Source organism: Petaurus breviceps, unplaced genomic scaffold (genome assembly GCF_028583685.1).
Source record: "Petaurus breviceps papuanus isolate PSGF00001 unplaced genomic scaffold, PetGlider_PUasm1.0 90779, whole genome shotgun sequence".
Lineage (NCBI taxonomy): Eukaryota > Metazoa > Chordata > Mammalia > Diprotodontia > Petauridae > Petaurus > Petaurus breviceps.
The window spans coordinates 11,571,256-11,582,981 of record NW_027187344.1 but is presented as its reverse complement, the minus strand read 5'-3'; the positions used below and the strand labels follow the sequence as shown (position 1 = coordinate 11,582,981).

Sequence of the window (11,726 nt, the reverse complement as noted above, 5' to 3'; positions counted from 1 at the left end):
CGGGGGGACAGAGTCGGGGGAGCCAGAGTGCCTCTCCCAGGCTTAGGCCCAAGGTCCAGGTAGCCTCGCTTTGGGGTCAGGGCACCGGCGCGCGCCCCCTCGGGGATCCGCCCCCGCGTCGCGCAGCCCCCCGCCCTCGCCTCCCCCGCGGTGGGCCGAGCTGCATCCCCCGGCTCTTGGGTTCAGAGCAGCGCGCTGATTGGCTGGGAGGCGCGCGGGTGACGCGCGTGGCGTCGCCTCCCCTGCGCGCGCCGATCCTGCCGGGCGGCACTGGCGCCTCAGTCAGCTGAGCGCGCCGCCAGAGCTGGAGTCATCGTCGCTGCAGCTCTAGCTGCTGCTAGAACCGTGTGAAGAAGGGACCCAGGCTGCCGGCTCCCCACTGCCCCCCAGCTCTCCGCCATGGCTCCCATTGGACTCAAAGCGGTGGTCGGAGAAAGTAAGAGTCCCTGCCCCTCCTACCCCCCATCGATGTCCGAATCTGGCTGGGGGCCTGAAGGGTGGGAGGGGTCGCTTTTCCTTTCCTTCTTCTTGGGACCAGGGTTGGGGGGCCGGAAGGAGGGGGTCAGTCCGCAGAGCCGGGGGCGGGGGGCACGCTCCTCGGATGCTGCGCGGTGGGCACTGCGGCTGCGCCGGCCCGCCTCCTTCCCTCCCCCCTTTCTAAAGATGAGACCATCAGAAAGGAGCGCGGGGGTAGAATTTGAGGCGGGGGCGGGGGGCTACCCTTGGAACAGCCACAGAACCCCGAGATCCGAGATGTCTGCTGGTCAGAGGCTCCTACCAGCCCTGCAGTGCTGCTGGGTCTGGCCAGAACGATGGGTGGTGCTTAGCAGGGAGCGTCCCCGTTATAAAACTGCCCGCGGCTGGGGTGGCCGTAAATAGAGGCGGTAGGTCTCTACAGAGAAAACCCCGGGATCAGCCCCTCCCCTCTTAGCCCCTCTAGTGTGCGTGTCCGCGCTGCGCTGGGGAAGAGAGACCTTTGCACTCTAAATCATAAGATCCCTGTGAACTGAGCTTTCCTGGGAACAGCATCTTTCCTTGCTCTTCTCCCCCCGCCCCCTCTCATTTGTATCTGTCTCTCCGACCCCTCTCCGGGGATCCGCCCTACCCCAACCTCTCCCCTGTCCGTTCGTGTCTGTGTCAGCGATTCCCAGGGAGAGGTCTCGTTTATCCGAGCTTTTCTCGGATTGACACCATCCCCCCTTTGCCCCCTCCCAGTCTCTCTCCCAGCCTCCTAACGCTGATTGCCACCTCCATGGGAGAAAATCCTCTGATCTGAGCTCTTCTAAGATGAACCGCTTTTCCCTCTATCCCCATCCCCCCTGCTTGCTTTAAAAAAAAAATTGTGGGAGAATCGTGATCAGAGAAATCACAGTCCCATCCTCCCCCTCTTTCCTCTTTCACTGGTCTGGGGCATTGGAGCCTGCCGTTATCTCTGCCCAGGGCTGCAGAGGGAACCACCTGGGATTAGCACCAACGGAGAAACAGAAAAAAAGCCTTTTCCCCAAACCATTAGGCCCTCTCCTCATATTTATGCATCTTTACTTTAAGGGAAGCACCTTTTCAGGGTGCCAATTCTTCATTAGCTCAAGAAGGAGAGGAGCAGGGAGATTGTTTTTGGTGGCTTTTTCTTGCAGTGCTGACTGGAGGATCTGCAGTCTGCAGTCTCTCTGGCAGGTCAGAGAAGTGGACTGTACATTGTAGACAGGACAAACACAGCTCTGTGGAAGAAATTAATTCCTTTATTATAGAGATTTCGCTGATTATTTGATTTAAAAGTTATAACTTTTTAGTAATTTGGGACTATGTGTATTTGGTGATATGTGACATTGGAAAACAGTTCTGCAAGACAAAAGTATCATGGTGGTAAATATTTTTAAATGTATGGAAAAATAGGTTTTGGGGAACATTTTGGCAGCCTTGATATCAACTAAGAGTTATCTTGTGCCTGAAACATTTACTATGCAGAGAAATTGAATCTGAGCTTTATCTTTGTCAAGAGAAGAAATGAGATAAAAATGGTGGAAGTGTTTCCTTTCTAATGATTCTCTCCATATGTCATCCCCTCATTTTAAATGGATACCAACATAGTAGATTTTTATTTTATTCTAGTTTTCTCATTCATTTATACAGTAAATACTTCCACAGAATATTTTGATGCTTTACGTTACTTAAATTTCCAGACTTTCCAAAGAGAAAAATGTCAATTAAAGACAAATCGAACCATTAAAAATTTCCATTGCAATTAATAACATTTTTTCTTTCCTCTTTTACTCCTCATCTCCCTCTTTAAACACAAGATTGTACGTATAGGCATACTCTATTAGATTTATTTTTGTAAAATCTAACATTAGAATTGGGAGTGACCTTTGAAGAGCATCTAGTCCAATTCTCTCATTTTATAATTGAGGTAACAGGCCCATGGAGGTGAAGTGACTTGCCTAGATGTACAGCTATGTAAAATGCTAATAAATTGCAATGTTGACCAAAGAAAACAACCTTTCTCTGTGATTCTGTGGATGAATTCAGAGTGTGTGCACTACTTAGGTATTTTCTTTTAAAAAAATTGTTAGGATACAAACTATAATGTATTATTTATTTAATTCATTTACTTTAAGTGTTGATGTTCTAATACTGTAGTTGCTAAGACCATTAAAAGCAACTTTTGCATCCCTTTGACTAGAGGGTTCCATATGGTTCTTCTTAATTACGTGTATAACCCTTGAAGCAATTGTGAAGAAAAAAATTGCCAATAAAGCCAAATTTTTCAGTGAATCGAAAATGAAATAAAAATATTTTGTATACCAATGAGTAAATGTATGTATATTCATTTTTTAGTTATCTTCAGTAGAACAGATGAGTTAGATTTTGATAACAAATTTCTCTTACTCTTAGGTGATGATACAGGTAAATTTTGGCTTCCCTTTATGGTCAAGTTGACCAATTATTTTAATTCTAGAAAGAAAGATATGAAATTAAGATAAGTGGCTAATTAGCAATATTTCTCTAAGATAAGTTTTCTCCTGTGGCAATAGTTCCAGGTCTTACCAAAATTATTGGAATACTGGGAAAAATGATGAATGAGCAGGATGCAAATAGACCAGAAACTTGGATATCTTGGTTCCATTCTTAGCTCTAACTAACTTGGCATAGTAAATTGAGTTTAGAATTTGTAATTAGAGGAAATAGATTTTAATCCTGGTTGTTTTGTGCCCTAGCTATGTGACCTTGCACATGTAGATTATGCCCCTATTTGGGCCCCAGTTTCCATGTCTGTAAAATGATATAGATCATTTCTGAGGTTAATTTCAGGGCCAAATCTTTTGGTCCTAAACTGAGTCATATAGTTTCTTTGAGGCTGTACTTTTCCTCTGTAAAAGAGATAAGAATCCTTGCAGTTTACCTTGTAAGAATAATATGTGAGTAAATGAAAAAGTTGAAATTTAATCTGAGACAGATACATATTAATAAAAGGCATTTTAATTACATTAATTTATCTTGATGACTGACACTTCTCCCATTTCACCTATTTTTCATGTCAGTATTATAGAGCATTTAGTGACTGGTGAGGAACAAGAATTGGAATCATCCTAGCATAGGGGGTGGGGTAAAGTACTCCTGAAGTTATGATGAAGTAGAGGTATATTACATTTTATTTCATAGTTGCTAGTTACACCCCCTTCACATGGTACAAGAATCACACTTATTTTTTATTTGTTACTGAGAGAGTATAGTTTTGGAATTCAGATACTGAATATATACTTGTTATAAAGAAGGTTAAAGTCTGTAGAACTATAGAGATGAGAAGGAAACTTGCTAGGCTTGTCTACTCTCAGGAAGAGCTAAATCTAAGTAATTATTATTCTTACAGTGTGTTTTTAATAAAAATTTACATGCTACTCCAGAAAGTATCTATGATCTAAAATATTCCAAGATATACAATTTACACTGGATTACTGTTTTCTTAACAGTTCTGTTTTTATTACATTGAAAATATCAGTAATGAAAATGGAAATGTCAACCAACCAAGCTTAAGTCTTACCTGCTTTTTATCATCAGTGTTGTTTCAAATGTAATTACTGCTGCCTCAGTCCTACAGTATCTTAATTCCCAGTACATTTGATCATATGCTTAACTATTCTTTATGGGCCCTCAATATAATATACTCTCTCTCTTTTTTTTATTTTCATATCCTCTATAATAGTGGCTCCCAGTCTCTGAGTTGTAAACACCTGAGAGCCTTCAAAGTTGCTATATAAAGTGTCCATGAAACCATATATGAATCCATAAGTAAGGAAATATGCTTTTTGTGCAATAGATACATGTCTCTTACATATTTGTATGTTATTTTAAAATGTGCATAAGTATTATTGTGATTAATAAAATACAAATTCATTTAAAATGTTACTGAATTCATGGTAACTTTTTGTTAGGTTTTTTTCTCAGTGGATACTAACAGTATTCTCTCATGGAGGTCGTTGAAATTTTTAGACATTAGAAAATATGAGAGGTTCTCATACTTAAGCTGGCAACCACAGCACTACAAATTGTTCTCCTGAGACCCTGGCCATTAAGTATTCTATGTCAGGTGTTCTTGTATCTCCTTCGGAAGGAAGGAGGGAGGGAAAGAAGGAAAGCACTTAATAAATGCCTGTTATGTGTAATGTATGGTGCTAGGTGCTTTAAAAATATTACCTCTGTGAATCTCACTATTACTCTGGGAGGTAGGTACTATGATTATCCCCATTTTACATTTGAATAAGATAAGGACTACTGAGGTTTAGAGACTTGCCCAGGGTCACACAGCTGGTAAGTGTCTGAGGTGGGATTTGAACTCCAGTCTTTCTGACTCCAGGTTCAGCACTCTCCTCTCTCCTCCCCTAAAACCACACTGTTAGTTTCCTGGGTGAGTAAACCATAGTGAATTCCTAAATTTCTCTTTTAAAATTGAGGCTTCTTTTAATCAGTGTTCTTCAAACTTGACTTTGCATGCTTTTCTGTTGTGTTTTTTTATTGGTCTGTATACAGTTCTTGTCTTTTTATGCCCTAGTTTCTAATTTTTAAAAATAGCCTTTTCATGCCCTTTACATTCTAGGTTGTTTTTGTTGTTAGCATGTTTTTTAAAGATATCGACCTTTCTCCCTGAATATAGGTGAGGAAGAGAAAGCTAATTTTATCCTAATCATTCCCCCCATCTTTCCAAAATTTTCAGTATAAAAGCACGAAGTGCTCATCATTTCCATGCCTCTTTGGAAGATACTCATGTTCTGCTGCCTTTAGTTATATAGATGTTATGCTTCCTGAGGGATTAAAATAAATCCCTCTCAGCCCAGTTTTAAAAGCAATATCTTTTAAAACTTGATATGTAAGTAATACTTCAGTACATATAATGGAAATTGAATGAAAAAAATCATCCTGCATTTATATTACTTTCAATGAGTGCCTCAAAGCATTTTAAAAGGAAGTTCTATAGGACAAAAAAAAAGAATCTTTGAAGAAGCAGGTTACCTTTGATTAAAATTTCAGTGGTTTTATTAGCAGATATATGCATATGCACACATATGTATACATATATAATTTATTTAACAATTTAAAAATAAAAAAAATGTGTATTAAGCATCTTCTGGGTAGGAGAACTGAGATAGACTCTGAGGGGATTGAAAAGTTTAGATTAAACAAAATTTCTGCTCACAAGAAGCATTCAATTTAGCAGGATGGTAAGCCATAAACACTGATAAGTAGAATACACAGTATCAAATGAGAAGTGCTTTAAAGAGTTACAAATAAAGTGCCTCCGCAGTTCTCAGGGGGAGGATTACTAAACTGAAAAATTAGGGGAAGGCTTCCTGGAGGAAGAATCCAGATTGTGGTTGACAAAAAAGAAAAGGACTGCTATTAACATCACCCACAAAATTTGTTTTGAAGCACCTGGGAGATTTGATATTGAGACTTAGTATTATTGTTGGGACGTTTTATGTGTAATTCATGAGCTAAAACACTTTTTTTCCAAAGGACTTTGTATGTTGATGTATATTTTAAATGGTATACCAGGAAAGGTCAGGATGAAGTTTTGTATTAGGGAATTAAAAGCTTATATTTTGATTTTTTTAAGTAAAATTTTACCCTTATTGAGGGTCAGACAGGATTTAGAGGACATTAAATTTCCTAGGTGCAAGTATTATTCTCAGTTAACAGAGACAAAATGAAATACAAGAGATTGTGACTTACCCAATGTCATCAGTGAGTCAATGGTAGGGCTAGGAATAGAAACCAGAGTGCCTGACTCTGCTTCTTGGATCTCCTTGTTTTGTGTCTCAATGTCCTTTCATTTTTCATCATTCTGGTGAAGGTGTTATAATGTACCTTATAACTTTTATGTTTATGAGACATTAAAAATATAACTTTAAATGGATGCTATATGCCATAGTATCCGAAACCACAGAATTTGAGAGTTGGAAAAGAACTCAGCAGCTGTCTGTACATCCATATATGAGAGGAATCTCTCACTACAACATAACCAACTAGTGGTCCAGTTTCTGCTTGAATACCTGCAAGGACAGGGAACTCACTTCTCCCTTGAGGGAGAACCTTCAGTTTATAGACAGATATAATTGTTGTGAAGTTTTTCCTGAAGTCAAACCTGATTTACCTCTTTGCAGCATAAAGCTATGGCTCTTGGTTCTGCCTTTTGGGAAAAACAACAAGTCTAATGCCTTTTCATATGTATCTACATACCTGTACCATTTTTTTTTAAAATCAGTTTTATTTTCGGCTCCAAATTTTCTCCCTCCTCCTCTTCTCTCTTACTATTGAGGAGGCAGAAAAAAACAAAACCCTTTGCAAATATATGTAGTCATGTAAAACCAATTTCCATATTAGCCATGTCCAAAAAAAAAAAAGGAAAAGAAAAAATACTTTAATATCACTGAATCTTTTGTTTCTCTGTCTGGAGGTGGATAATTCAGCACTTTGGAATTGTGGTTGGTCATTGTGTTGATCAGAGTTCCAAAGAATTTCAGAGTTGATTGTCCTTGTAAAATGATTGTTACTACATTTTTTTTGTTCTGCTCACTTCACTTTGCATCAATTCATGTAAGTCTTCCCAGATTTTTCTGAAAGCATGTGTTTTATTATTTCTTAAAGAACAGTAGTATTCTGTTCCCTTCATATACCATAACTTTTTCGGCCTTTCTCCAATTGATGGGCCCCTCCTCAGTTTCCACTTTCTTTGCCACCAGAAAAAGAGCTGTCATAGATGTTTTTGTATATGTGGGTCCTTTTCCTCTCTCTTTTATCTCTTTGGGATATAGACCTAGTAACAGGATCCCTGGGTCAGAGGGTATGTGTATGGTTTAATACCATTTTGGGTATTGTTCCAAATTGTTCTTCAGAATGGCTGAACCAGTTTACAGCTCCAACAACAGTTCATTCTGGTACTTGTAGGTACCAGGATGATTGTGTCAGCATGGCTGGGTCTTTTTTTGTGTGTCATAGACTGTTTTGGTAGCCTAATGAAGCCTATGGACCTCTTCTCAAAATAATATATGTATATATATGGTTATAAAGAAGCCAATTATATTGAAATATTATCAAAATATTTTAAAAATTAGTTCATAGACCCCAGGTTAAGACCCCATGGTCTAGAGTAACATGTGGGAAAATGTTTTCAATTTGACAAAAAGGTAAAATTAAAATTGCAGCTTTAATTTCTTTTTAAGGATGTACCCTAATAAGAGCATTTTTAATGCTTAGATCAATTGATGTAGTACCTAGCTTCATAAATCACTAAAACATTCTTCATCTAAGCATTTAACTTGAACTTTGTTGTTGTTACTCAGTCATTTCTGATTCCCCATGACCCCATTTTTGGATTTTCTTGGTAAAAATACTGTAATGGTTTGCCATCTCCTTTTCCAGCTCATTTTACAAATGAGGAACTGAGGCAAACAGGGTTATGTGATGTGCCCAAGGTCACACAGCTGGTAAGTGTCTTGGGCCAGATTTGGACTCATGAATATGAGTCTTCCTGATTCCAAGGCCAGTAATATATCTGCTGCACCACCTAGTCACCCTTAACTTGAACTTGAGTTCTTTCTGTGACTATATTCATTTAACAGGAAGATAGGCTGAGCCTGGCCTCCCTGATCATGTCTGTTTTTGACCTGAGTGAGATTTATACCAGACTTTTAGTCTCATTTTCAGGGATGATGAGGGATGAATAAAATGATGTATGTGAAAGCAGAGTAGCTGTTCTCTCTCTCTGTGTGTATATATATATATATATATATATATATGTGTGTGTGTGTGTGTGTGTATGTATGTATATATATATGTATGTATGTATATGTGTACCCTTTGTGACCTCTGAAAGGGGAGGGTTAAGGCAGAAACCTTGGCCTTCATGAAATCAACAAAACGGTGTACAAGAGGATAGCATTGGTGAGGATTTACAGGATATGTTCAATTTAGTTTGAATGTTTTGTCAGGTAAGTAATAAATATATCGGTCAATATAGAGGGGAATAATGATGGACAGGCTGCACAAATGCATAGAGATAGTGGAGGGAATGACAAATCTGAAACAAATAATTATTTGGTTTGACTGGAGCGCAGATGGTATGAAAGGGAGTAAAGGTAGTGTGGAATCAGTTAACAAAAGTAGGTTAGTGTTATTGTAGAGGGTCTTAAATGCCTGGCAAAAGAATTTATATTTTATTCCACAAACAAGAATTCTCAAAGACTTTTGAGAAGGGGAAGAAAGTGGTCAGACTTTCTCTGAAGTGCATTGGAAATATGTTGGAAGCTGTGCAAAGACTCCATTGGAAAGGGGGAAGAGTGGAGGCAGAGAGACCATTGATGAGGCTATTCAAAGAGGCTCCCCAAGAGGAACTAGACCTAGTGGCTCTGAGTGGATAGGAAGAGACATTTGTAATAGTCTGTGAGGTAGAATTGATGGGACCTTGGTAATTTATTATACATAGTAGGTTAAGAGCCAAAGATGTCACTTAAATTTTGAGTCTGGGTGAGGATGTTGGTGCCATTGACAGATATGAGATGCAGATTTGGGGGAAAGATGATATGATCAGTTTTATATATTTAGAGTTTGAAATGCTTCTGAGACATCTCAATGGGGAGGTCTGGTGAGCAGTTGGAAATGTGAGATTGTAGTTCACTGGATCTGCACTTGAAATGTAGATTTGGGAGTCATTTTCATTTAGGTTATAATTGAAATAAAAAATACAAACTTCATGGGATTGAAGTCATGAAGGGAAAGAATGAAATAATAATAATAGCAGACATTTATCTAAGGCCTTAAGGTTTGCCAAGAACTTTATATAAACCTTATTTCATCTGAATCTTATAGTCACCTCTTAAGATGGGTACTATAATTAAATTATCCCAGTTTACAGATGAAGAAACTAAATTTTAGCTCAGGAATATTTAAGTTATTTAAGTGACACATAGTTCATGTCAGAGGTAGAATCTGAACTCAAGTCTAACTGATCCAAGGCTACACCAGTCTGCCTACAAGTATAGAGGGAGATGAAAAAAGGAGCCTAATGTAGTGATTTGAAAGGATACCTGCATTAAGGGATTGAGAGGAAGACGAAAGACCAGAAAAAGGAAATTGAAAAGGAATAGTTTGACAGGAGTAGAATGAAGAGAAAATGTCATAGAACTCAAAAAAGGAGAGAGTATTAGGGAACCATTTAAAGCCTTCCACAATCTGACTTTCTGCATAACTTTCAGCCTTATTTCAAATTATATCCCTTCATGAGTACTATGTTACAGCTAAACTGATAGCCATTCCCCAAACTCTGTACTTCATCTTCCACCTTTCAATATGCAGACAAGCCACTCCCCATGCTTAGATTGTATTCTCTCCTCATTTCTACCTCTGAGAATCTGTATTTTCCTTCAAGGCTTTTGTGATACTGTTATGGCTCCAAAGGAGCTCCTTGAGGGCAGATATTGGCTTGTTTTTATCATTGTATCCTCAGCTCCTAGCACAATGCTTTCACATAGTAATAAATTAAAATTATTTGTTTACTTGTTGACTCCCCTACTAGATTGTAAGCTCCTTGATGGCAGGGGCAATCTTTTGCCTCCTTTTGCATAGCCAGCACTTAGCATAGTGTCTAGAACATAGCAGACAATAAATGTCTATTGAATGATTGATCTTCTGCCATTGCTTAGCACCTTCTTTGAGTGTAACTCCATCCATATTTATCATCCTGTCCAGATCCTGGTAGTAGTAAATTATAATTATTAATAAATTATGTTTGTTGAATAAAATTAACATATTGAAATTGTGGTCGGTTAATGTTTAGTAGAACAGTCAAGGAGGACAAAAATCAGAAAAGCACTGAGTACTGAATGTTCCTTCTCTCATGCTACCAACATAACTGGACCAGGAAGATAAGTAAGCCTAGTCTGTTTTCTTACCAATTCTCTAAAATGTAATTCATTATCTTTCTCCTTAAACCTTACCTGCCTTCTACCTTCCCTATTACTGTAAATAACATCTTCCCAGTCTCTGAGACTTACAGCCTAGGAGTCATCTTGGCCTCCTCACTATCTCTGACCCCTCATCCAATCTTGTGCCAAGACCTGTTGATTTCAGTATTGTAACATCTCTCAAATGTGCCCCTTTCTCTCTTCTGACAGTGCCACCACTCTAGGGCAGACCCTGGTTACCTCATGCCTAGATTTTTTAGCCTACTGGTGGGTCTGCCTACCTCAAGTTTCTTGCTGCTCCATCTCCATTCAGTCACTAAAGTGATTTTCCTAAAATGCAGGTTTGATCATGTCATCCTCCTACTCAGTTAACTCCAATGGCTCACTATTGCCACCAGAATCAAATACAAAATGCTCTGTTTGTCATTTAAAGCGCTTCATAACCTAGCCTCCTACTACCTTTCCAGTCTTCTTACCACCTTACTCCCTCACAGGTATTCCTCCGTCCAGTGACACTGGCCTCCTCGCTGTTCCAACGAATAAGACACTCATCTCTCAGCTCTGAGCATTCTCTCTGGCTGTCACCCATGCCTGGAATGCTCAACTGTACCTACTAATATCTTTGGCTTCCTTCAGTCCCAACTACAACTACGACTTCTACCGGAAGCTTTCCCTAACCTTCTTAATTCCAGTGCCTTTCCTCTGATAATCCTGCATATAGCTTCCTTTGTATGGATTTGTTTGCTTGTTTTCTCTTTCATTAGATTGTAAACATCTTGATGGCCAGGGCTTTCTTGCCTCCTTTTGTATAGCCTGCACTTAGCACACAGTGCCTAGAACATAGTAGACAGTTAATAAATGCCTATTCATTGATTGATTGATTTCTCTTTTGTCAGTTGGCAGCTTCTCCTTTGAGAGTCATTCCATACAAATTTGTCATCCTGTCCAGATCCTGGTAGTAGTTATCTGTCACTCCTAGGCCATTCTTTTTCCTTTTATCCCTCTTCCCTTCTGTATTTCTACCAGGAGCTTTACCATCTTGCTAGGTTTGCACCATCAGAGTCCTCCTCTGCTCTTCACTCTCCATCATTAGCTCCCTCCATAGCTAATTAATTAGTTTACATAGCTGTTGATTCTGCCTCCACAGTTCTCTAGCATTTGCTGCATCTTTTTACTCACATTACTACTGCTTTAATTCTCTTGCTTAAACTTTTCCCCATGAATAATATTTTCTTTCCCCAATTACATGTAAAAACAATTTTTAACATTAGT

General features: G+C 39.2%; 1 protein-coding gene across 2 annotated transcripts in view; it reads left to right on the top strand.

Annotated features, from left to right (window-relative positions):
- The first annotated feature begins 217 nt into the window (after positions 1–217).
- STXBP1 (syntaxin binding protein 1) overlaps positions 218–11,726 on the top strand; it is a 103,913-nt gene continuing 92,404 nt past the window's right edge. For both annotated transcript variants that reach the window (XM_069069556.1, XM_069069555.1), the window contains exon 1: positions 218–436. In XM_069069556.1, the coding sequence (XP_068925657.1) occupies positions 400–436 (37 nt within the window). In that variant the 5' untranslated portion in view covers positions 218–399. The remainder of the gene's footprint in view (positions 437–11,726) is intronic.